We start from the raw sequence: 25,259 nt of genomic DNA, 5'->3' as shown, positions 1-25,259 counted from the left end.
ATACAAGATCCAAGCCAAAACTCTTAGTGCTGATAATAGTGAGGAACAGGAACTACTGTTGGAGTCCTTCTACAATGTGCTAACTGTTTGCTCAAACCGGCAACAGGCAAATTCAGCGACACTTACTAAACACCTACTGCCTTGCTCAAGTTTACTTATCTGTTTAATTGACATGTGTCTCACCAGGAATTGCAAGGGTTTTCTTCAGATATTTCACCAGTAGCTTCAGTGGGGTCTGGTAACTCGTACAGCTGCTGGCAGGTATCGCCCAGGGTCTTGGCGATAGCCTCTGTTGAATACAACGTTCAATTACAGTGTAAAATAAAGTAATTTTAATAGAACTCTTAAAAATGCTTCTTCAATTTATCAAAACACAAATCCAACCGCGGTAGGCTGTCACTTCAGTTTCTTCCATCTCTAGTCCTAGGCCATGCGCATTTCAGATAGGCGCTGAACGCTTGGTACCCGGACTGCAGGCTCTTTGTATAGGAAGACCTTAGACTGAACAAGGACTGGAACCAAGTTTCGGAGCCCAGTGGTTTTCGCGAAAACACGGGTTTGGTGGGGGTGCCCATTCTCGCGGGCTCACAAACCTGGTTCCAGTCCTTGTTATTTAATGATTTTTGTTTTTCTTTGTACAGCTTTTCTGTAGACGGTCGTAGACGGGAGAGAGAAGATTTGTGGTTCCAGTACAGGCAGAAAACGTCGACCGACCTGTTCGCCCTATACCCCACTTCGCAGCCTGTTCACAGGTTAGGCATAATGATGGGATTAGGTGTATTGCAACTGGTTTACAAACAATAGAAAATTTCCAACCATCAGCCCAAAAAGTAGTCGCGGTAACTTACGAGAGGTGCCAACTAAAGTGAATTGACTGAGAAAATGTTGGCATTTTGGAAAAGTGGTCGCTGAGGTGATCGTTTACCAGGTTAACGGGGGATGGTCTCAGGTGGTCGCACGGGGAGGTTCGACTGCATTTTAATGTATACAAACAGTCATTGATGCGTTTCCAAAATACGATGCAAATTTACATCCCATTCCGACCACTGAACGCTTAACTGAACACTGAACACGTCTACTTGGAAGCCACCACGGGAGACTCTGCTTCATTAACGCCACATATACTTTGCTTGCGACTTGCTGCATGGGTTGCGAGTCTGGATTTACAAAGTGTAGCCCCCAACATTTACCTCGGGTCACGCATATTTAATCAGTTAATCAGTCCACACAAATGGAAATCATCTACCGTGATTCCAATTTTACATTGATTTTAAAGAAAACGATTTTCAAACCCACAAGTGGTCCATCAGGACTGCGAGCAGACATCCAGTTTTCCAATTGGCTCCCACCGATGGAGCCACAAAAAAAAAAACACCAACAACAACAACAACTTAGGCGCATGTTCTCCTCGAGTACAGCAAAGCACAAAAGCGATCGGGTTTTCACGAAAAATTCGGTGATTGAATGTAACTCAGCCTTATCAGAAATAATTTTGTCTCAGGAATTTGATGTAAGCTTGAAATCACGTACCTTGTGTGTTGCTTTTAGCCATACTAGGGCAGAAGTCGACGCTTGATGCAATTGTATAACGCACAGACGCAATCAAGTTGTGTGACAACCCTATATTCCACCTATGGAGAGCGTGGACTATCGCGTGACTCTAACAGGTGACCCTGTTCGTTCTATTCCTCCAGTTTTATTCGACGGACTGCCGTGATCATTATGGCTGAAAGCACCGAACAAAGTAAGTAATTGCTACCGTACAGCAAAATGTAAATTCGAAGCGAGTTAAAGTCAGACTTAGGTTTCGAAAAGATGGTGAAGTCGATTTATAAAAATGAACCAGACGAACTTTACGAGAATTCGATTTCGTTTTGGTTCTTCAGCTTCCCGCTGACAGAGCTAGAAAAATATCAAAGATTATCTTGGATGACCCCGATGTCTCAGCAAATTTTACTTTTGAAACTTATCGTCGATTCTGTCGATTATCGCAAAACGGCCAAACTTTGTGGCCATCAGCAGAAAGAGTCCTACAGCCTCAATAGCACATTCGATCGTGTTGAATATGCACGCTATTTAGGGCCGTTTGTTAGTCTTCTTTACATCAATCGCAGTATCAGTGGTTCTCGTGAAAAGAGGTTTTAGAAAATGTAATGTTTAATGTGATATAGTACTCAGCCATGTAACATGGGTGATTACTTGTGATGGGCTTTCAATGAATTTATGCATGGCCTTTGTTTATACACGCTGTACTGACAAAATCATGTAAATTTATTCCCATGGATATCATGGTCACTGAAATGCGCGTGGCTCTTCTATTTCCTATCGTTCAAATAATATGATTTCGACAAATAACCTGTGTGCAGTACACAATAATAGCCTCTACAACAGTAATGGTCTTCGATAATTTGTAACCGCCTGCTGGAAAAAAAAACCTGTTGAGAAACAAAAAATACATATTCTTTTTTTCTAGGGGTATTCTTATTCAGTATGTATGGCAAAACGTATCTTTATTTGCTGTACATTTGATCGTCTTTTTTGATCAGAAATATCATTCCATCTTCCTCTCTCCCTACCCCCTCACAGAGAAGCTCTACAAAGAGCCTGCTGTCCGGGTACCAAGCCTTCAGCGTCTATCTGAAATTGCGCGTGGCCTGGGACTAGAGATGGAAGAAAGTGAACTGACGGCCTACAGAGGTTGGATTTATGTTCTATAAACTGAATAATGGAAGAGACTTTTTATTATGAAATGAAAGTTTCCGTGAAAACTTAAACAGATTCATTTGTATTCAACAGAGGCTATCGCCAAGACCCTGGGTGATACCTACCAGCGGCTGTACGAGCTACCAGACCCCAAGCTACCGGTGAAATATCCCCGCACACCGGGTTACAGGCCGACGCCTGAAGAAAACCCTTGCAATGCTTGGTGAGAGACACACGTCAATCAAACAGATAACTAAACTTAGATAATAGGAATTAATTTCGAGATAAAAATCAAGGAGACTTGGCTCCAGAAATACATATATTAATTTCATTTTAAGATGTTTATTGAGGAAACAAGACTTGCTTCTGATAGGAAGTGTTGCTAAAATTCTTCAGCTAGTTCAACAAGAACGAACGTTTTCACGACCAAATGAGTAGACATTGTGGGAAAGAATTGTTCAGTGTACTCAAATATAGCCTACGTTAGCCTTCCACGCACTCGTTTCTAGCGCTATGGAAATTAATCGTATCCAGAGCTGCTTTTCACTCAATCTTTCTCCTTTGAAATTTATTTTGGACAAGATTATAAAAAATGTCCAAAAGAATCACCGCAAACACCTTCGATACACTGTGAATCAGTTCCTCCCTTGCATTTTCTCCAGATTGACTGACTCTAACATTGTCATCAACCGAACTAAAGGAGTCATTCTGACCAATGCCAACGGACATAAACAATATCGTAACTTCAGCCATATACATGCAAGCGATACCAAGCGCGGGAGAGAGCGCGCTAGCAAGTTACTGCTGGTTTTAGTTTTACATCTCTGTTGCTTCAACGTTCTATTGAAAGCAGGCTAATAACTTGTTTAAACAGGTACTGGCGGTGTGATATCAAAGGAGCATCAAGTGGTAAACTTCAGGGTAAAACAGTGGCCATCAAAGATAACACATGTGTAGCAGGAGTACCCATGATGAATGGCTCCCTCATCCTGGAGGGGTTTGTCCCGGATGTTGACGCCACAGTAGTGTCCCGGATATTGGACGCTGGTGGGCACATAGTAGGCAAAGCTGTCTGTGAGAATTTGTGCATCAGCGGAGGAAGCTTTACTGCTGCTACGGGTCCTGTGGTGAATCCACACAATAAAACAAGGATGGCTGGAGGATCTTCTTCGGGATCTGCCGCTTTGGTGAGAAGATATTTCAACGATAAGTCGAAAGAAAGCCTGTTGTTGACTGTCTAATGACAGCTCTCAAAACAAAACCTTTCCAGATACATAGGTTTTTGGCCTCTTCCAAGGGTATTTAAGTGTGATTTCTGATAATCAAAGGCAAATGCATGGATATTCACATACATCTGAAGGGCTTGGACGTTTTCATAAACAAAATGAGTTTTCTCTCTTTTAAATGAAGTAATGCATTCTCTTTTTTTTCTGCTTTTTTCCGTTATTTGCAAATATTTTCCACATTACTTTTTCTATTTCTAAGGTGGGTGGAGGACATGTTGACATGGCAACTGGCGGGGATCAAGGAGGCTCCATAAGGGGCCCTTCAGCCGCATGTGGTATTGTGGGATTGAAACCCACGTACGGACTTGTCCCATGTACGGGCATTATGCCCATAGAGTTCACTCTGGATCATACGGGACCTATGGCCAGAACAGTTTATGATACAGCTTTGATGCTGGAGGTAAAATGTTAGACCAGAAGTAATACCTGACGTTTTTGTGTAAATAGAGTGAACGCTAAAAAAAGACAAACGTGCTACTTAATAATTGTACGATCTTAAATATCATAGGATTTGATTTGGTGCGGCCCGCTTAGTACTCCACGAAATAAAAGCTTGCGAGATCTTTTGATAAGTAGATGATATCAAGTGTTTTCATTGAGGGAGTGGTTGGGAAAGGAAGTCTCGATTATCATGGCCGTTTACACAAGTTGCCGCCCAATTTTGCAATGTTCCAGTAATAGCTATTTATAATCCTAATTTTTCTACAATGTGAGACGAAATATTGGCAATATGCTTTTTCAATGTTCTGGTAGGTTATGGCAGGATATGATGGAGGACTGGATCCAAGGCAGCCACGTGACCTCAAAGTTCCAGAATACACAGCCTTGGTGCGTATCTCTTGTCTTCAGTTCTTGTACAAACTTACTCTTTGTAGGGATGGGCCTGATTTGCGTAGCAGTTGTTTCTTTTCCGAGAACTTGGGAGACTCGTGAATGTACAAAGCTAGAAAAGGGGAAAATCTTTCTTTTCGGAAGCTTTCCTTCGCTTTTCGCGAAGACTGGGAAAGAAAACGACCTCGAAGCATGCTACGTATAGGCCCTATTTTGTAGTCTCGTTTCTTTCTTCGGAGCATGTTGAATGGGCGCGCGCGGTCTTGTACAAAATTGTAACTAGAATTATTAATGCCAGAACTTGATACCACGTATCTTGGGAACGTAGGATTATTTCATGGGATCCCATCAGATATGTACTTTTGATACTGGTTAGTTCAACGTTTTTACTAACGTTAGATTAATCTACGCTTGCTCGTGTACTATTAGGAATTACTAATCAACCTTATTTTAGCCCTGGCTTTTCATAGACAGGATAACTAGTGGAATTAATGTAGATTAATTTTGTCTAATTAGCGTTTTACTGATAGAAATTTACTCGCTTTTTAAAGTTATTCGCGCTTAAACTGACCACGGATATGAGAACGACAAAAGTATATTGGCCCATTGAAAGGGCAATTGAAACCTGTTTAAAATATGTTTTTAAATCAGCTTACAGGAAATATAGAAAACGTGAAGATAGGAATCTTGAAAGAAGGGTTTGGATTGGAGAGCTCTGAACCTGATGTCGACAAGATGGTGAAGGAAGCCGCTGGACTGCTGGGCAGCGAGTGCGGCGCAGTCGTCGAGGAAGTCTCAATCCCAATGCATTCAGATGGTAAATGATCTTTTACAGTATTGCATCAGTACTGTGCTAATACAGTTACTTCTCTCTGGGTGAAAGCTCCAGTTACAACAGGGCAACTTTGATGAAACCGAGATTAAATCAATTATGATATTTATCAGAGTCGTAACGGCTCGATTAAGAATCTCTTTTAACATCTCCAGTGAGCGACTTTTTATCTGTTTCCATGGTGATCACGTACGAAGAATTCAAGTTCACTGAAGGTCTTAGGTTCCACTGCTGATAGGAGCACTCCGATGTCCTTTTTCCGAGTTTGCCTGGGTCACTCACTGAATACTACACCATTCCCATGCTTTAATATTGTTTCAGTAATTCAGTGGCCGACTTATTTTCTCTCACAAAGCCAAGGTTTTGCGGTTGCTTGGTAACAATGCCGCATTCTGACACGTCAGATGACGATGTGGCAGGATCCGGAATGTTTCTCACGACAAATGTGGGAAAATTTTGTATTTCTAGGAAAATTGTTAAACCAAGATGTGTGCTTTTATTTTCCTTTTCATGCAAGGTTTTGGAATCTTTGGCGCCATTGTACAAATTGGAGGCGATCGAATGATGCTGGAAGGGGCCGGTGAGAAACTGTTGCCATAGTAACAATAAACATTGTCTATGATGCTAATAGTTTTGCTATACAACGGTTTACTTTTATTTTAGAGGATTTTAGAACATTTGCGATAATCCACTAGTTGTACTAGTTGAAATATTGTTCCAAATAAATTACCCCTGCCGTAGTGTCAGCCCTGCAATCCGTTTGGTTTATTTACACGTAACTGAGGTGACGTCTGGAACGTGCATTTCTACTAAAAGAGATCCAGCAACGAAACGTATTCAGAAGTTTATTTGTGCGTTGTGTGGCCCCCTGTATTCAAAAGTTTCGTATTAACATAGCTTATACAATTTTAGCGCGGTAGGCTGCGTTCCCACGGCAGAAACGGTTGACATTTCAATTTAAATATATTTTTTTTGAAAACGATCATTTGCCAACCGTTTACTGGTGTTTTACTGCAATTTCATTAAAAAAATTAATATGCTAACAGCTTAGCGTTAAATCTATACAGTTCCTTTAAGATTATTTTTGAGTGTGTTTGTGTATGTGTGTGTGGATGGACCAGCTGTGATTAGAAAACGACTTCAATTTGCGATTCGATTGTTTCCGTTTTGTTTAATTCTGGTCCACTGATTTTCACTTATTTACCCTGTCAGGTTTCGGTTCTTCTGCGGAGATGTACTACGACACAACTCTCCAAGAAGCTGTCTCGCGAGGCCTGAAATGCCACTCAAACGATTTGTCAAAAACCTGCAAATTCATCCGGCTAATTGCAAAGTATTTGCACGAAGATTACAACAGCATTTTCTACGGAAAGGCGCAAAATCTAGGTCGAGTACTTTGCAAGGCTTATGATGAAGCACTCGAGAAGTATGACGTGTTGATTCTACCGACCATTCCCAAGAAGCCACCAGTCTTTCCACAAGAGAATCTTCCCCTGGAGGGTAAGGTTTTACCTTATTTACAAAATGCAGTAGAAATACCCTGCAATCGTGAATTTGGTTGGTTAACCCATAACCTTTCAGTCAGTGCTAGTAGGTTTGTCCAATAGATCCCCACTTTTTTGGGGCTAATAAATCAACCTTACAAGAGCTCATTCAGCCTTCGTCAACAAACTGATTTTAAATCGATTAAAATCTATTAACTTTGGTTCAATTCAGGGATTAGGAGTGAGCTTAAAAATACTGGGAACCAACGAAGGCGCAAGAAAGGACTCTGAAGTCGGCCAAAAGTTAGCTGAATCTAATTTCTTTAAGTAGCCTTCAGATAAATCCTAGTAAGGTGTCTAAAATTTCACGATACGTTTAATCCCATTGTTACCAGTTTATTCATTGATAAAGTTATTTATTTTGCATCAATCAAGTACAAAGTCAACACCTTATGCACAAGTAAGCAAAAACAAGTTTGCGTGTGAAAACGTGACCAGCAAAATAGCGTAAAGCACTATTTTGCCTGGTGAAGACGTATTAATTTCATAATATTAAGCCTGTTTGAGAATAGAACAAGCTACCTGTCTGATATTTCTTATATCTTAAACATTCGCCTCTGTCTGCAGAATACATGGACAGAGCTTTTGAAAACGCCGAGAACTGTTCGCCTTTCAACGTGACAGGTCACCCAGCGGTGTCGATCAATGCAGGCTTCAGTGAGGGCTTACCAGTTGGTATGATGATTGTGGGAAGGAAATTTGACGAAGCCACGGTTCTTAATGTCGCCTACGCTTACGAGAAAATCAGAGGTGCTCCAAGTTGATAAAAAAGGATATCTGGCTCAGTTCCAGTGAGATCCCATGTATGTAGGGCGCGGATGGCGGAGTTAAGACGCATGACTAAACTGGACAAAGCATTTGCTATCATGCGGACACCGACGGATGCACAATTTGGTTTCAGTGACTTAAGCTCCGTCAAATGAACACGAAAAAGTTTCGATTCGTTTATGTTTGACAACAGAGTTTGTTTTAAAGCGTGCCTTCATTTATGTTTGTAGTAACGTGTGTTAATGTATCGTCCCCGTGTCCGAAAACGTCAAATCGAAAAAAAAAAAAATTAAAAATTAAGAAGACGTGTCATACTGAGTAGTTTTGCAGTCCACAAGTTAACGAACAATCTCCTGTTCCAAAACTGATTAACACACTTGAGTTTCTTCAAAGAAAGCACCTGGGGCCGGTTGCCTAAATGCTGAATACCTGGGACAATTATCGGCAGGCTGCAGTGCTCATCGCATCCCTGATTGGCAAATTAGAATCGGAAACTCTTCGGGTGTTTTACGAAGACATACCGAGGAAACACTCGACCCTGATGGTGAAGCTTTAGGGTAGGTGTAGTTCTGTTTCAAGTGGTGAAAAAAGTTCATAAAATTGATCCTTAAGTTTGTCCCAACAAAACTTTCTCCAGTCGACCTGGAAAAATAAAAATAAACTAATTTGAGAAATACTATAATCCTAGAGTGTTGTGATAAATCAAGTTTAACGTACAATGTGCTGGACAAAGATATGTGATCCAAATCCTCGTCAATCTTTGCTATATGATCATGTTATTTACTTACTGATGCTTTGCGCGTCCTCACATGTCGAGGATTTCTACAAAAATATCTCAGCTTCTTGGCCAACTGCTGCGGTGTTGAGTACAAATATTCTGCTAGAAAAGCAAGAAAAAGAGATACCTTAAGGTATTCTTTGTATACAACAGCAAGACGAGACATTTATTGCAATTAAGTGGCAATAAAAACGTACAGTCATACACGATGACCTGCTGTTTACTTAATAAACTCAGACAGAGGTTAGAATTAATAACGAAGCTTCGAGCCTTTTCTTAGCTGATAATTGCGAGAAAAAAAAAATAAAAAAATAAAGCAAAGCACACGAAGCTAAGCTACATGTAAGAGTTGCACCCTCACCTCCCCGGGCAATTTTTTTTTGTGCCCAATTCAAGATGACAGATACTTATCGTGGCAGACTGGTAACTAACAAAATTACACTAATTTAGCCTAATTTAGCTTAATAGGTAGCTTAAGGTTAGCCTAAATAGCTCTCCAGTTAGCCTAAATAGCTCTCCGGTGAGCCTACATAACACTCCATTTAGCCAAATATAGCTGAGATAGCTTGTGGTTAGCCTTTATACAAAAGTATTTGAGACTGGGATGGGCACTGCCGGAAAGGACTGGCACATTATTTCAAAATAATAGTTACCAACTTACCAGGAAATATCTCAGGGTAAACAAGCTTATTTGGACAGAGTGGATAACAGCCATATTGCACTGCCTCCAGCCTGGGATATATAAATCACGATATAACAGTTTAGCAAACAACATACTGTACAACGTCCATAAACCTTTCCCACCCAGAGATAAACCTTACTTAAATCTTGTAACGTGATCATAAATGTTTGAGACTACAGATGAAATCTTATGGGGAGGTTATTCACCTTGCACCTGAATATAGGTTGCGAAATGTATTATAAAACAATCAGATGTACCAGGTGTAACTACTGTACAAGAAATCCTAAAATGTTACTTCTCAACACTCAAAAGCTATTTATTTGAGCAGTACAGTGTACTATGATGTGGGCTTTTTATTGTGGTTTTATTATTTTGACTCGAGCCTGTGGGTGACTGACCATTCAAGTGAAAGCAACCGAGTAAAACTTTCCTGTGGTGTTTTCGTTGTTTGCAATTTAAATATTAAAATAGTCTGTGGATAAAATCCTTACATGTGATCATTCAAATGAAAGCTACTGAGCAATACTTTCCGTGGTACTAGTATGAGTACAAGTATATAAGTCTTTATTTTTTGTCGAAACGTGGGAAGTGGTCGCCCAGTCTCCCGAGCCAGGGGCTCATGTTGAAAATGCTCAACTAAAGAAAAATAAAAACATAAATTATTTAGGTACTGTCTTTTATGCTTTACAAGGTGGTTCTAACTTTAGAGTCTCAAGGTGAAAATTATCCTAAAGTGTGACCATTCAAATGAAAGCTACTGAGTAGCACTTTCCTGTGGTGTTGTTTATTATGCTGTACATGTACAAGGTGGTTCTAACTTTTGAGTCTCTGGTTGAAATCCTAAGTGTGACCATTCAAATGAAAGCTACTGAGAAGGGTGATTTTTCACTTTTTGTTGCGGTGGTCGGCTTGACATGGGTCCCAGCGGTGTGTGAGAAGTACTTTCCTGTGGCACTGTCTATTACATGTATATATAAGCCATAACAAAACACACACACACACAAGGTGCATGGTTCCAACTTTTGAGTCCAGGGATGAAATTGCATTTGTGTCACCATTTAAATTCAAAGTGTAACCATATGGCACCCTCATTTTTCCAGCAAGGAACTTTCATGGAACCCATATACATCAAATGTGGACTTAATCAAATTTCAACAAATTTCAAACTTACATTGAGACGCCAAAGAACTCATGTTCAGCAGTAGACACAGCCACATCAGCCGTCTTGAGCACCTCAATGTAATCCTGCCGTGTTTCCTGGTAACCCCAGTGAAGAATGTGATCACTGATTCGTGCAAAGGCTTCTTCAAAAACATCTAGTTAAAGTTAGAGATTGAATTTAAATGTTTGCTTTTTACTTGATCTGCAGCAGAGTTGATAACTAAGGTAATTTGGCCCCCATAAAGAAGAGGGGATAATGCTTCAACCATCAGCACTTGAATCCCTTAATGGTGGCTAATTAACCTTATAAACTCTGCTGGTAAAACCAACCATTTGTTTCGACTTTTCCACTGACACAGCACCACAGTTTCTTCAGAACTTACCCTCTTTTCTATTAAATTTAAATTATACAGCTGTAGCATCTTTTATTGTTTATTCGATGAATTTGTCCATAATGAAAAAAGCATGGCATTGAGATGAGTTTCCACTAGCAGCAAGCTCTTCAATTTCAGTGGAACTTCTTCACAAGCGTACAACTAATATTATTAGTCCTACACTTGTGTTGTATATTATTTTGTTGTGCACAATGCATACCCATGGTATAAGTATCATGCACTTTCCCAGTTATTAATTAGCCGAGACGAGGGGGAGAAAAAAATAACCATTTTTCTTATTGAGTCAAGCAGGAAGAGAGAGACATTAAGTGCGAAGCGCGACTCGCGAGCGCAGAGCGCAAGACAAGGGGGGAGAGAAAACTAACCTCCCCCTCATCTTGTGCTCTGCGCTCGCCAGTCGTGCTTAATGTCTCTCTCTTCCTGCTCGGCTCAATAAGCGCCTGTTATGCAGGCTAGTTATTAATCTTCAAACTTGCCAGAGGGCTAATTACAAAAACTATATTGAACTGGTTTTACTAAAATAATACATGATTGCATGTATTAGTGGAGTTCTCTGTTTGAGAGTTTACGGCTCCATTCATACCTGGGACTTCAGAGAAAGTCTCTCCAATGACCGACATCTTGAATTGCAATCCTTGATCAGCCAGCTGATAAAGTGTGTGGAAGAACAATTCAGGGCCCTTGTCATGCTCCCTGGTAATTAACAAAGTAACAGCAGTGAATAAATTTATGTCACATTGTTAAGAGTGAAGAACTCTTGGGAACTTAATGTAAGACTTCCTTTAGTCTCTGATTGGCTCCTTTCCTTGTGATGCTATTTCTATAAAGGCCAGTTTACATGCTAAAATTTTTCAGCTTAATATGATCAGGGCACAATCATATGTATATTTAGATACTGGATTTTGATTATGAAATAAAATTAATTTTAATTTCCTTAAATTGAATAAAATTTAATGTCCTTTTTTTTATATGCTGGATTTTAATTATGAATTTTGATTGATGTGGTTGTTATTTTGAGAGTGCTGGCCAGTCACAGAAAAAAAAAAATAAACATTTTTCTAAATCAGGTTGATTTTCATTTAATGAATCGGTTCCATTGATCAGGTGTCAAAAATATACACATAAAATTTGCGCAAAACGGTGAAACAAGAGCTGGAATATAATTGCAGGTTACTTACCATCTATGAGCCCATACAATATGCAGAGGACTTGCAAATTCTGACTCTGATCTTCTACATGATGTTTTGTCATCTGGTGAAGTCTGCTAACATACGAGAATAAAATAATAATTATTATTGCCAGTACTGTATAATAAAATGAGGCTATACTGGCACTTGTCATCAATATGTGCAATACCCTAAGGGTAAATGGGGAGTGGTTGGAGGGTGGAGTGGTTGAAAGCAAGGAAGGGTTCTTCAGTGTTTTTGGTGAGAGTGTGCTGTCCAGTTCACAAAAATAATAGACTAACAATGCATGACTCTTTTCCATCATGCAATGGATGGTTCACAAGTAATTAGTGCACCCGGTTAAGTTAGTTACCTTGGATTTGTCATGTCTGGGAAAAAGTTGGTTTAAAGATTGTTAAGCAAAGTCGTGCTCACTGAAGTTCAATTTGCCTGGTGCTGGCACTTAATGAAACCTGTGAATTTTGTCCTAGTAAATGCATTTCCAAAGTGTGTGTAATCAAAGAATACCTGTTGCAAGTGTGATGCCATAACAAACCTTTTCACTACAATTATCATTTGAAAATGGTTCCCATTTAAACTCCTCATCTGGTCTTTGATGGTCCTGTGCATGTACATGTACATCTTTCCCACATGGATACTCTGGCATTTGATCAGTTGCCATCAAAGGAAAGTATATCACCGTACACTTTGGCCTGATTATCTGATCCAGTCCCTTTGGCCGATAATCAGGCATTAACTTTAGAAAACTGTTGATTGATGACAAGAATGACTCCATGTTGAAGTGAGAGTTGAAAACCACAACATCAGCCACCAAACTGCAAGAAATGTGGAGAATGATTGATCCTGGTAATATAAATAATATTGTTAATGTTACAAAAGACGTAAAGTTGTCACTAAACTATATACATGTGACAGTTGTTCCAGTTACTGGACTAAACAAGGAGTTTACCTCCATGAACCTGAACCTTACCATGATAAAATCTGGTTGTAGCCATACTGGAAGTCTCTGTCTTGTTGTTTTCTTACAGGATAAACAAGCTGATTTTCATGGAAGTAAAGGATCTTCTTCAACTGTGCGAGGTCTGGACGCAGGGCCACTAGTTCAGCTAAATTCAACACAGAGCTTGCAAACAACACCCTGAGAAACATAAAACATTGAAAGTACAAGGCTCTGAAAATTGTTATTTTATAAAGTCTTCAATCATCTCCAAAACTAGCAATGTGCACCTCCAGAAAATAATTATCCATACTGTACTCCAAGTTCACAAAAGACGAAGTAGATGTAGTGTCAACTAATATAGTACATGTAGATGAGACTCTGGTAGCTTGGGAGGTCTGCATTTTAGTGGCACTAACGTACCTGTAACTTTTCCCATATGGAATCTTCTGAGAGAAATAAAGTGCACTTGTTCTCATTCTCCAGTGCCATTTCTTTGCAGGTAAACAGCACAACAAGCACTCTGAAATTTCCCTCGCAATTAAATCGACTAGTTGCTTGTGTGATCCACCGTAAAAGGGCTCAACAAGAAGAATAGATGCCTTCATAACACTCCCTGCCGGCTGCAGTGCAAGATCCTTCCATGCAAGGTTTTCACCCAGTTTTACTCTTTGATCAACTGACTTCACTTGGTCTTGTGAACAAGATATTTCACCGCTACACCCAAGCTCCATTCCTCAGATATCAACAGGCAAGTTCATCGGGAACCAAGGCTCCGAGCTTCATCTCACCACTGATGAAGACAAATGAATTTTCGGGCACTATTTACACCGCCTTTACGGGTCTAAATTTCAGACTCCTTCAGCTACTCCTTTCTAAGTATAGTCGGAGATTGGAGACATGCATAACTGTATTTTCTGCAACTTCTACATGTATTTGTTTTTGTTGTTCCGTAAGTTGCAGCAACCTCTCAGCCGCCATATTGAAAGTAAACATGCTGTGCGCGTGCGCAAGCTCTTTAAATGAAGACACTTCAAACTGTACTGCAGGCTCATGTTATTGAAATCTCTCAACATGGCGGCTTCAAGTGGCAATAAGGAATTAGAATTCCCTTTTAACAGTGATCGTGAATACGAACTGAGACTCGGGAATAGCTTTCATTCAAAAGGAGGACCGAAGACAGCCTTTCACACAATACGATGTAAGATTGAATTTCCGTGCTATTTATTATTTTTGCGGCTAAAAATAGTTAATGTTGTGCACGTATTAGCTTTTCATGTAAGCTGATATAAGTCTTACAGCTGTTGCCGAAGAAACCCATTACATACAGCCCCAAGTTAAAGATTATAAGCTTCCTAATTCTTTGGTCTGACTGCCATACTTTTTTGGTAATTTTTGTCTTTGGAATGAAGGACAGTACCCTTTAGTTCAGAATATTTTTGTTTTATGTGTGAATGAAAGAAAATGAAAGAAAGTTGAAAGAAAAGGGGGCTGCAGATCACCGGTGGTGGATCCAGAACCTCACATAAGGTGGGGCCATGGAGTGAACAAGATCAAAGCCCACATTGAAAATATATCAGAGTTTATTGAAATGTTGCATTGTGAGTCTTAGTGTGTGCTCCTTTGGTTCAGGATCAATGATCCAAGATAACTCGGGTCACGCTGCATCAAAGGAACCGTCAAATCCTTGCCCAGAGCAGATTCATTGGTTCCTTTGATCACTGTGATCTGAGTGATCTTGGATCTTTGATCCTGAACCAAAGTAATGAACCCTTATTTTTGCTCACAAAAAAGTTGGTCCCAGACCCCCTTCCCCTTGCATGGCCACTAAAATTGCAATGCAAGTGTTTTGCTGTTGAGAGCTAAATAGCTGAAGCCTAAGTCAGTGATACACATAGCTGGAGTTTTCAAGGGTTTGTTCAAACTCTTGCTGTCAAAACTCTCTTACAGTTTTCATATACTATATGCAATGAATTTCAGTGCATAATGTTTCAAGAAAAACTAAGGGGTTACTGTTGATTGGTTTAATTATTTTGCCTTCCTGGCATTGTTCACCTTAGACAACAATTAGTTATTTGGGTTGACCTGATTGAAATTGGTGTAGACTCTGGTTTTGTTAAACAATGTCTTAACCAAGGTTGTAGTATTTATACAAATCTGTAGTACCTACAGCTGTAAATACAACCCCAAGGGCTAAAAGTACTAATAGAATTAATGTCTTTTCTATTAAACCTATAAATTTCCTTTATAATTTGATATATTGACTGAGCTATAACAAATGCATAAAGATGTCTCCTCTCTTTTCAACATGATTATTTTTGTCAATAATTTATCATTTTAGTTCTTTGTTTGTTATCAGGTATATATTTTGTTCTGATTTCTTAATAGATGATTTCAAGCCAGCATCAGTAGACACCACAAGACCAGCTGAACTTGTGGTGGGTGAAAAGGATGAAATCGCAGTGACTGTTCCTCATGTCCAGGTAATCATACAATGTAAACTTATCTCCAGTAGCAATCGAAAATGTAATACAACATATGTGATGGATCAGAGAATTTACCTTGTAGTGCATGTTGTAGTGCTAGTCACGTAAGTGGCCCTCTGAGCATTAGCTCTAGTGAGGAAATGGGAGACCACATAAGGCAAAGACCCATCAGCCGGAATCGAACCCATGACCTCAGGATTGGATCAACATTGCTTTACTGACTGAGCACAGTTGGCCCAAGCTCATGTTATGAAATAAACGTGACTGGTAGCGATCAGTACCGGGCGTAATTGTGTTCCTTTATATATTTATATTGGAAGCAATTTCGGGGAGTTATCGTTTCTGTTGACATCCACTCCTAAGAGAAAGACAAGGCGAAACTCAAGATCTCGGGGTGCTTGCCCGCTCGAAGCCATAAAATCCACTGAACATATCCTACTGCCCCAATTCCTTCACAGAATCAAAGTAGAGATAATTAACTGTCCCCTCAGTTTGATCGAACTCAAATCCGGACACATCGCGCGTCTTGCGCGGGCTTCAAGCGGGCGAGCACCCTGAGATCTTGAGTTTCGCCTTGTCTTTCTCTCCAATCGACTTGAAAAACAGACAAGCAACAAAGAATACAACAACGAGTCAAGGTAAGTCAATTTTATTGAGAAATCGTTCAAATTTCTACGGTTTTAAACAAAGCAGTTGGTTTCACATATAAACCTAGTATATAAATTCAAATTTAACACAATACGTCCGGTACTGATCGCTACCAGTCACGTTTATTTGTTAACATGAGCTTGGGCCAGCTGTGGACTGAGCTACAAGGCCGGACGGGAGCAAGTCGCTGGTAATTCTGTTGGTAATTGTGGCTATGTGAATGTAAAGGGTACAAATAAATGTTGTGCTGCTAGCACTAAGGACACAAATGATGGATAAGAGAATTAACTGAGTCTGTGCCGGTAGTGTACTCAGTAGTACTAAGTGAACCCATGAAATTCCCACTGAGACATAATAATAACAATGATACAGATAGATAGATAGATAGTTTATTTAAAAATCACTTCGCAGCCTGAAGGCTGAATTACGTAATTATTTACAAATATTTAAAATTAATACATGACTGTGGTATATGATTTGATACCAATTTCAGGATTCTGGTACTACTGTTTATCGGGGTTCTAAAAGAAGCTGCACGAAGGAATTTATTTTGGTGGTTGATAAAGACAAAAAGGTAAGTGTATTGTGGAAATTCATGCAACTGGCCATAAAATATGCTATAACTGCAAATTCTAAAGTTTGTAAGCAAATGAGCCTCTGCACTTGTGAAAAAATTGATGGATGTTGATACATCCCTAGGGATGCAACTCCCCCAGGAAGTAAACATTTTGTATGTTCACTGTACCTCAGTCAAGATTTCGTTTTTGTAGTAGTAATTTTACCAGGATTTAATGAAGTTGTTCAAACTGTTTACAACAGTGTAGTTAATTACCAGTGTAGGTATATATTTACTGTCTGCAATAAAAGCTTTCAATAAAATTGATTTCAGACATTTACATTGGAAAGAATTGAGTCAAATGTTCCACAGCTAAAGAAAGTGAGGTGTGTGTAAACTTTTGTTGTTATAATTTACATGTTTGTTGTGGTTGTGCTCTTTTAACATACTGTAGTTATTGTAACAATTTAACAATATTTTAGTGCAAGGATGATTTTTCATACACTGTACAACATATTTGTATGTGATCTCAATAATATTATATTGTTACTTCAAAACTGTGGTAAATATTGCAGCCCCGGTATTAGTGCAAACCTAGATGTACCTATTTTACCTGTAGTTCAGTTATTTAGCATTAGACTGTTCACAGTCCCCTATTTTTCTGTGGGATTTTCAAGACTCGTACAGTGTACGCTTCGATCAAACTCCCACCATCTTGGTTTAACAGCGAAGGCAACCTGGGGAGAGGGTCAAAACTACCGAGGGGAGCGGGAGTGAGGAGGCAGCAGAAAAATGCTCCTCTTCCCCTGCTCAACATACCCTGACAAGAGTTCCCCTTGGTACATGTAGTTCAGACACTCTTCCCAGGTTGCGCTCCCCTTTACAAATTGATGGCGGGAGTTCAACCGAAGGGTACAAATCTCGAAAATACCATGGAAAAATAGGGAACTGTGAACAGTCTATTTAGCATTTGACTGTCAATTTTTTGTTGTGATATTGTTTAGGTCTTCAAATCAAACATCCAAGCCAGTGAAGGTCCCCGTGACCCCTTCAACAGCAACTCTATCAAAATCCCAGAAAAACAAAACCAAGAAGAAACCAGTGGAAAAGAAAACATCAAAACAGGCTTCACCTGTTAAGAATTCCAGCCCAGTGCCTTCTACCCCAAGCACTCAGGTATCTGTTCTTTACATGTAACAGTAAATAAACGGCTGACTTAGTCTTAAGATCTAATTTAAGTTTCTTAAAATAAGCCCAGAATGGGTGTTCTGACTGGTTTTGTGCAGTTAAATTTAACTAAGTTAGCAACAAAGAAAAGCTGGCATTCAATGGGTGGTCAGCAGCTCTTAGTGGTTAGCGCATGCACAGAGCACCCCATTGTGGCATCATGTTTGAGCATGGCGGTGCATAGCGGACTTTGTGGAATTTCTGGTTGGTTTGTCTCAGTCCTTGAGTCTGCGTATGACTTTTGTTTGCCAGAAATTTGTTTGGACTGTCTTACTTACTTCTTAGAAAGACTTCATATTCATTTGATAGGAAACAAGCTCCAAACTGGAAAATCCTGTTCCTGTTGCTGAACCTGAGTCTAGTGCATCATCATCCAGTGATAGCTCTGATTCAGAGAAAGACGAAAATGAAGATGGTGATGAGTTTGACGAGAAAGATGTCGAAAAGCTTAACAGCTTAATGGCTAGCGTAAGTTTAGTTTACTTTTCTTTAATAGTTAGCAATATTTTAAAGATTAATCTGTATACATAGTCTCTTGTAATAAGTTGTAGCTTTTATATTAAATTGTTAATGCCTGATGTATTTACTGTGGCAGTGTTTTTAAATAAACATGGTGATGATGATGATGATGATGATGATGATGATGATGATGATGATGATGATGATAATGAGGAGGAGGAGGAGGATGATGATATTGTAGACATGTTTGCAAAAATACTCAGCATTTTTCTTGAGCTGTAGGAATGTTAGGAAAGAGCAAGGATTATTGTATTCGGTTGTATTCAGCAAATACAGACTTCTAAGCATAGATTAAACCTGTTACCTTCAATGCCCCCACATTGTTAAAAAGAAAAACTTGGGCCCCCCTTTGATATCGGTCTTTTTTTCACTTACTGGGTTATAACTGAGTTTCATTTATTTCGTTTAACTATCTGCGGGAGAATCTGGTCTTTTCTTTACTGTAGGTTTCTAGTCTACTCTTTCACCTTGGCTCTCATTTACTTGTTAATGTCGTTTAATAGATACATCAAAACATTGTCATGCAATCATTTTTTGTAGTTTTACTCCTTCAGTAGCAAGTATTTCGACAAGCATTTAGTGATTCTAGTCTATCTTCCTGTTGAAATTTAATACAACCTGAAAAGAATAACAACTGAAGTCATAACTGCAATTTCGGTAGTAACAAATTTATGTTGGGATATAGGAAAGTATTGCATGTGGTTTGTCACAGTACAATACTTTCAGTAATAGTAAATTAATGTTGGATATAGGAAAGTATTGCATGTGGTTTGTCACAGTACAATACTTTTCCAATCAATTGGAAACCAAGGAGTCTGAAAACTGACATCATGGGGAACTGACTTTGTACTAATAATTATTTCTTGTTAGATGGTTGAAAAAGATCTTTTAGCCAAAAAAGAAGAAGGTTTCAACACGCTCTGTAAGTATAAGTCCTGTTTCTTGGAGGAATTCCCTTGGTACAGTACTATTCAGACCTGACCCGGGAGCGTCTTTTTAAATTGCTGTTTTTTGCAGGAAATTTTAAATGCCTCATGAAGTTAATGCAAATTTTTTAAAAAAATGCGTTATTTCGTTTGAGCGTTAATTTCACTGACCTTAATGAAGTGGAGAGTTTATTTCCACGGCTTTATTGATTCAGTTGTTATTGGTTGTTTGCCAAATTCCTTAGTACTGTAGAAGCAATTCAAAAGTAAAACAGCAACTCTCTTTGTGTAGCAGAAGTTTTCAACGTCTGAATATGTTGTTCAGAATACTTTAGGTTAACTCATACTATGATCTTTTCTGTTTGCTTCATTTTTTTGTCTTTCTTTTTTCTTTTTTAATTCTTGGCTGCTTGTTTCAGTGTACTTAGGACGAAATGGTCATGAAAATGGCTTTTGAAACATGAACGTTTTTTCTTTAACAATTAGATTATTCGCTCTCGATTTCTATCGCGTGATAGCTGATGAGGGCGCAGCCCGAATCAGGTATCATGCATAGGAATCGAGAGCGAATAATCTAATTGTTCTAGTATAAATCTACTTGTCGTTCAAAACTAAACAAGTAAATTATCTATTTCCTCATCGCAGACACTTCGAAAACGCGAGGAAGCGGCCGCCATTTGTTGAAAACCGCTACTCACTATCTATTACAGAATAGATAGCGAGTAGCGTAGCCAATCAGAGAACGGCATTCGTGATAGAACACTAGTAGATTTGATGGTAGTAGATACTTGATAGAATACGAGACCTCCGCGCTTGCATTTCTTTCCTGCATTTGGAAATTGAGCCTTCTCGCTTGGGTGAATTTTCATTATTTCAAACTAAATTTCCCCCTTAAATCGCGTTTATTTCAAACACAAGCGTTAATTTCCTGTAAGAAAGGTAATTTTATGCAGTGACACATACAAGTAAATATCAAGAAGTTACGACATTGTAATTCTCTTCCCCCAAAATGCAAACAAAAAAAACTGCTCTGTTTTCGATCTGGATAACATATTACAAAACAGAATAATTAACACAAACTGTTTTTAAAGTTATTTTATTTATAGGCAGTTATAATTTATAGGCAAGACAAGAAGCAAAAACAAAACTGAGCTTTTCAACGATAACGCATGCGCACGTGCTAGTGTTCAAACGATGACAGCCAATCAGATGCTCGTATTCCAGTTAGCAAGCGTTTCAATGGGTTTTGCGCGTTTTTCGCTGTTTGAACGCGCGGACGCTTACAACGCATGTAAGTTTCTTCAGTCACGAGTGAGAAAACAAGAAACTCGCCAGAATTCCCAAGAGTATCGAGAGTACAAGGCATATCATGGGACATTTATCAAGAGTTTTAGTTTGGGTTTCTTGGTCGTACACGTGCAGTTCTTCTTGAAAAGGTCCGGTTGTATCGATACTTTCTCCTTGCAAACGCAGTCGGCGTTTTTCCAATTCTCGGAAGATTTTCAATCCAAACCACGCATCTAGGGCAGCGTACTCAATCTGCGATGGCTCAAGAGGGACCTCTTCCCAGTCGCTCATTGCTTCACTTTTGTCAATCTCGATTCCAAGAAGGTGTTTCGCTAGTGATTTTATTCCTGTTCTCTGTAATCCCGGACACAGTTCTTTTGCCATCCGTTGGATGTCAACCAAGTTCTTCATGACCAATCCTGTATCTCTTTCGAGTTTTAAACCATCTTTCTCTACACCACTTCCAACTTTGACGATATTTTCATCTGAAAGAAGCAAAGCAAGCGACCTTGGCAACGTTGGCATGTGACAAATATGTAGAACTAAACAAGAAGCTTCAACCGCTAACTGAAGGACGGCGGTTTCGTTTTCCGTGCCACCGTTTTTCTTGCTGACAAATTGAGGTTGCCACTCGATATCAAAGCCAACGGCCGCAACAGAGCAATCTAAGATATGAACTCTCAGCCATCTTTCAGCCTCGGAAACATCTGTGGTGTACGTAATCCGTATTCTTCTAGCATTGAAGGGAGATGACAGTTCTTGCCTTTTCGTTATTGGAACCATGTCGCAGTTACACGGGGGTACCTTTTGAGCAAACTGAACTATTTTGCTGAGAAAGAGATGTGATGTTATGTCTTCGCTGGGCAAAGTTCAATCAGTCGTTCCCTTGTGGCTCGGTGCTTTTATCTCGAAAAACGGGGCGTGAACAAACTTGACATGTACGCGTGTGCACGTGTGCTACCTGTTCGCCACATGTGCACAGGGCCCAGAGAAGTCAAATTTGATGTAAATTCCGGCTAAATTCCCTGGAAAATTGCGGTGCAAACCGATTTTGTTGATGAAAACACAAGAACGTGATCGAGCAAAGTGTCATGGGATATTATTAAGCGTCTGTTGAAAGATTATCTCCAAGATAATGTTACATTTACTTGTTATATTTACATTTCCTCGTAATTTACATTTACTTGTTACAGACGCATAATAAGATCCCGTGACGCTTTGTTCGATCAGTATTTTAATCAACAAAATCGCTGCAATTTTCCAGGAAATTGAGCCGGAATTTACATCAAATTTGACTCCTCTGCGCCCTGTGCATGTAGACAAATGCTTACATTTGGGGCAACGTGGCACGAGGAGTTCCTGTGTTTTTTTTCCCAACTCGAAATTTTACCCACTGATAATTTCTCCCCGAGTTTTAAATAAAAATTGCACTTCTTGATATGGACAGTGAGAAAGAAAAAAAATATTAGGCCAAGCTGGCCAGCACGATAGCGAATCTTGTATTGCACTAGTAACACCAGGGTCGTTTTTATACGTCGAACCGGCCGAGTGTAAGTGGACTGAACAATCTTCAATCTGCTAGACAGTTTTCTTTGCTGAAAAAGAAACCTTGATTTAACTTATGATTCACGACAGGTTTTGAAAACTGAAAACTAGTCTGATTGGTTGGTATATTTTTAGAGAGATGGCGATGGTCAAAATTATGACATTGCTGTTAACTGGGGGAAAAAATTTCCGTTTCGGTGGACAAAATCTCTGGCATCCCAGACACTCTTCTTTATCGAGGCCTTAATCGATCGATCTAACAGACCACTACACGGCGTTAGTGTTAGTTTGTCGGAATAAAAATTAAAAATTACACATAAAGAAGATCCTGGAAAGTTACCAGACGGTTTGAGAAGATTAATATGTGTACATGAAATTGCCATCTCTGCGGCTTGTCAGAAGTGTCAGTGAGTTTATTCTGCTTGGACTTCTCAGAAAAATTACAGTCAATTTTTGAATTCACGATGCGACCAATGGAAGAAATGAAACAGGCTGCGAGTTTCTTTGTATTGTACAGTTGCTAGATAGAAATTCGCACAGCAGCCGTATTCCTAGGGGTCCTCCTTGTCTCGCTCAACGGGCGAGCGCGAGGTACGCGCGGGGGACTGAGAACAGCTCCGGAAGCCTTAGTGCTTGGCTATAACAGAGGTTTTTGTTCTTTCTTTTAATCGATAACGAAGCGTTTTCAGTTTTCGAAGCCGCAAGCGTTGATTGTAGTGCACCAGGGTGACTTGTTGATGCAGTCATGTTAGAGAACGGGTCAGCACACGCAAGGAAACCGTCTGAAAAAAGACTCACTTTCACAATGATCGCGTATTTTTCTCTTCCAGGGTGCGAAAAATACAAAAAATAAAAATAAAAAAATGAGAAAGAAAGAAAAAGCGGACAGAAATCAATCGTCAAACTGCAAATCGCTTTTTTTTTTAACTTTTCTCTGAAGACTGATACAAAAAAAATCCCCGACACAGCTTAATCGTTTATGTCCCAATATGAACAAGCATATTCTCCATGTCGTTGGCTTGCTACACGAATCGGTCTTAATGACTTTCTGTCGTTCTCTAGAGAAAGAGAGTGAGCTGAGAGAGAAGATTTTTTTTTTACCATCAATCGTCAATTGAGGAGAGTCACTGGCAACAGACAAATGCCGGGAAATTGTTTATACAGTGTATTTAATTACCATTTAAGGACGGTGCTTCTTTCTACTACTGCGCATGTGTTCTGTGGCGGGATCTCGGGATACTCCGAGAAACTCGGGTTTCAGTCTTATTTCTTATTTTTTTTTTTTTAAAGCCGGTACTTCCTAACACAAACTTAAGGCATTCTTGTGTGGCGTATGACTAAGCGGGAAAAGAAGATCTTAGTAAAAGCTGTGGTATGATAACCTCGGGTTTTTTTTTTTTTTCAGAGATAATCAAGCTTCATTTCAAGTAGTCATAAACTGCGCAATAACCCCCCCTTGTATTAGGGAGCACCGTCTTTAGGCGTCTTATCTATTTTCGACCCCAGAGCCGGGTCGAGAATGCGTCTTATCCCTTTATTTCGGAGAAAATTCAATGCTAGGATTTTTTTTTCTTCCACACAGGTGAAGATCTTCAGCTGAGTGAATCAGGAAGCGACAGCGATTAACATTCAGTCACGTGGCTTAGTAATATGATTTTGTAAATAGAAATTCAGTTAAGGTTATTTAGGTTTAATTTAAGTTTATAAGATGTATAATATGGAATGTATGAAAAGGAAAATTTAATTTAATTTAGACTTTATCAGTCTCATTTCTTTTACCTCCTTGAAGAGGTTTTAAGTTATATTTATTTCCTTGTTTTAGGTGAATGCAATACTTTCATCCTTTTTGAACCATTTCAATCATTTTGAGCCTTTTTTTTTCGAGCTGTCTGGAAGCCGAGTGACTGTAGTCCGGAAACGAGAAATTACGTTCTCTCGTCTCAAAGAATTCCCATGCCTCTGTAGTTATATTCAACTGATTATAACTCAGTGTGTTTGTGTTTTGCACGTCTGAGTGACACTTTTCCGTGTTTTCTTTCCTAATCACCACATTTGACGCTTTTGACATTCTGACTTGGCCCCAGGCTCCAACGCATTTCGTGAAAAGGGCGGGAAAATAGTGACGTGTGGCCTGACGGGACGCGAAACGCAACATTTCCACAACACCATGCGCACTGCGTTCGACTGAAAAGAAACGCCTTTGGACGAGGCAATTGTCGTTGCCGATTGGTATCGAATACACCTGCTATGTATCACATAGCCTAGTTTCATACTTTCCATCTTTCTCTTTATTAAATTAAAAAAAAAATTGTACACAAATGTCATTCGTTATACAGGAAGTCATACGAGAAAATAATTGTCATCATTATTTGGTATCGATTGGCTTTATTCGGAAATAGTGAAGAATACTTAGAATAAAAAAAAGGATAACAAATTGTAAGAGTCTAATGTATGAATTGATGAATTGATTTTTAACGCAAATAGTCTGAAATTTTTATAATTTTGTAGATTGAACTGATGTAAAGTTACGAAAACTCGATAAAAAGCGGATTTGAGAATATACTTGTCGAGCGCGAAAAGTTATTGGGACTTTGGAGAAACGGGCTCAGCTTACTGTTGCTGCATCCATACATGATTAACACGCATATTCTCCTGACGGTCCTCCATACATTCCTTATGGTGCTAGTAAAGAGAATTTGCTTAAAGATCAAGACATCTTGTATTTGGTGATCATTTCTTTTTTTCTCGTGGTCTCTGTGCTTTAATTAGTTAAGTACCGTTATGGTTAGGAGAAATTACAAGCTAGTCAATACTGGAGCTCAAAGGGTTAAAAAAAAAAATACTGCATAAATGAATATAACTCTTTATTGGAGGTTCCATTCAGCCAGCAAGCTGACAATTAATTTAAAACAATTCATTGTATATATTTCAGCGAAGTGTAAATAAAGATTATTTCATGCA

General features: G+C 39.2%; 4 protein-coding genes across 6 annotated transcripts; 2 read left to right on the top strand and 2 right to left on the bottom strand.

Moving 5' to 3' along the window:
• The first annotated feature begins 1,603 nt into the window (after positions 1 to 1,603).
• Positions 1,604 to 8,278, top strand: LOC146461618 (uncharacterized). The gene is made up of 10 exons (XM_085086403.1): positions 1,604 to 1,744; positions 2,587 to 2,697; positions 2,797 to 2,926; positions 3,578 to 3,890; positions 4,189 to 4,389; positions 4,743 to 4,817; positions 5,472 to 5,637; positions 6,170 to 6,232; positions 6,865 to 7,152; positions 7,764 to 8,278. The coding sequence occupies exons 1-10, from the start codon at positions 1,723 to 1,725 to the stop codon at positions 7,958 to 7,960; spliced, it is 1,566 nt and encodes a 521-aa protein (XP_084942529.1). The 5' UTR covers positions 1,604 to 1,722; the 3' UTR covers positions 7,961 to 8,278.
• Positions 7,522 to 14,100, bottom strand: LOC146461617 (tRNA-queuosine alpha-mannosyltransferase-like). Of its 3 annotated transcripts, none has more exons than XM_085086405.1 (9): positions 13,528 to 14,100; positions 13,138 to 13,305; positions 12,703 to 12,982; positions 12,159 to 12,241; positions 11,564 to 11,673; positions 10,596 to 10,740; positions 9,404 to 9,474; positions 8,753 to 8,844; positions 7,522 to 8,606 (listed from the first exon to the last, which is right to left on the bottom strand). In XM_085086405.1, exons 1-9 carry the CDS (start codon positions 13,836 to 13,838, stop codon positions 8,517 to 8,519), a joined length of 1,350 nt encoding a protein of 449 aa, XP_084942531.1. In that variant the 5' UTR covers positions 13,839 to 14,100; the 3' UTR covers positions 7,522 to 8,516. The 3 variants fall into 3 exon arrangements, with proteins under 3 accessions (XP_084942531.1, XP_084942532.1, XP_084942530.1); XM_085086406.1 differs by having other exon boundaries at positions 8,419 to 8,606; positions 8,753 to 8,841; positions 12,159 to 12,244; positions 13,528 to 14,085; XM_085086404.1 differs by having other exon boundaries at positions 8,419 to 8,606; positions 12,159 to 12,244; positions 13,528 to 14,084.
• Positions 14,101 to 14,146: 46 nt separating this feature from the next.
• Positions 14,147 to 25,259, top strand: LOC146461615 (uncharacterized). The gene is made up of 8 exons (XM_085086407.1): positions 14,147 to 14,305; positions 15,493 to 15,587; positions 16,732 to 16,812; positions 17,128 to 17,180; positions 17,799 to 17,970; positions 18,331 to 18,489; positions 19,411 to 19,462; positions 23,881 to 25,259. Exons 1-8 carry the CDS (start codon positions 14,158 to 14,160, stop codon positions 23,922 to 23,924), a joined length of 804 nt encoding a protein of 267 aa, XP_084942533.1. The 5' UTR covers positions 14,147 to 14,157; the 3' UTR covers positions 23,925 to 25,259.
• Positions 20,547 to 23,856, bottom strand: LOC146461616 (uncharacterized). The gene has a single exon (XM_085086408.1). It carries the CDS (start codon positions 21,534 to 21,536, stop codon positions 20,772 to 20,774), a length of 765 nt encoding a protein of 254 aa, XP_084942534.1. The 5' UTR covers positions 21,537 to 23,856; the 3' UTR covers positions 20,547 to 20,771.

Source organism: Pavona decussata, unplaced genomic scaffold, assembly GCF_977016875.1.
Source record: "Pavona decussata unplaced genomic scaffold, jaPavDecu1.1 SCAFFOLD_195, whole genome shotgun sequence".
Taxonomy (NCBI): domain Eukaryota; kingdom Metazoa; phylum Cnidaria; class Anthozoa; order Scleractinia; family Agariciidae; genus Pavona; species Pavona decussata.
The sequence above is the reverse complement of the archived record's forward strand: the minus strand, read 5'-3'. Positions and strand labels throughout refer to the sequence as shown.

Excerpts from the sequence above, each read along its gene's own strand:
- LOC146461618 (XM_085086403.1), top strand. The coding sequence starts at position 1,723 with ATGGCTGAAAGCACCGAACAAA. Across the intron at positions 3,891-4,188 it reads CTTCGGGATCTGCCGCTTTG|GTGGGTGGAGGACATGTTGA; the intron begins GTGAGAAGATAT and ends TCTATTTCTAAG. Across the intron at positions 4,818-5,471 it reads TTCCAGAATACACAGCCTTG|CTTACAGGAAATATAGAAAA; the intron begins GTGCGTATCTCT and ends TTTTTAAATCAG.
- LOC146461617 (XM_085086404.1), bottom strand. The coding sequence starts at position 13,838 with ATGGAGCTTGGGTGTAGCGGTGAAATATCTTGTTCACAAGACCAAGTG. Across the intron at positions 13,306-13,527 it reads CCATATGGGAAAAGTTACAG|GGTGTTGTTTGCAAGCTCTG; the intron begins GTACGTTAGTGC and ends TATGTTTCTCAG. Across the intron at positions 9,475-10,595 it reads GAGTTCTTTGGCGTCTCAAT|GCTGGAGGCAGTGCAATATG; the intron begins GTAAGTTTGAAA and ends TATATATCCCAG.
- LOC146461615 (XM_085086407.1), top strand. The coding sequence starts at position 14,158 with ATGTTATTGAAATCTCTCAACATGGCGGCTTCAAGTGGCAATAAGGAA. Across the intron at positions 17,971-18,330 it reads CTTCTACCCCAAGCACTCAG|GAAACAAGCTCCAAACTGGA; the intron begins GTATCTGTTCTT and ends TTCATTTGATAG. Across the intron at positions 18,490-19,410 it reads TTAACAGCTTAATGGCTAGC|ATGGTTGAAAAAGATCTTTT; the intron begins GTAAGTTTAGTT and ends ATTTCTTGTTAG.
- LOC146461616 (XM_085086408.1), bottom strand. The coding sequence starts at position 21,536 with ATGGTTCCAATAACGAAAAGGCAAGAACTGTCATCTCCCTTCAATGCT.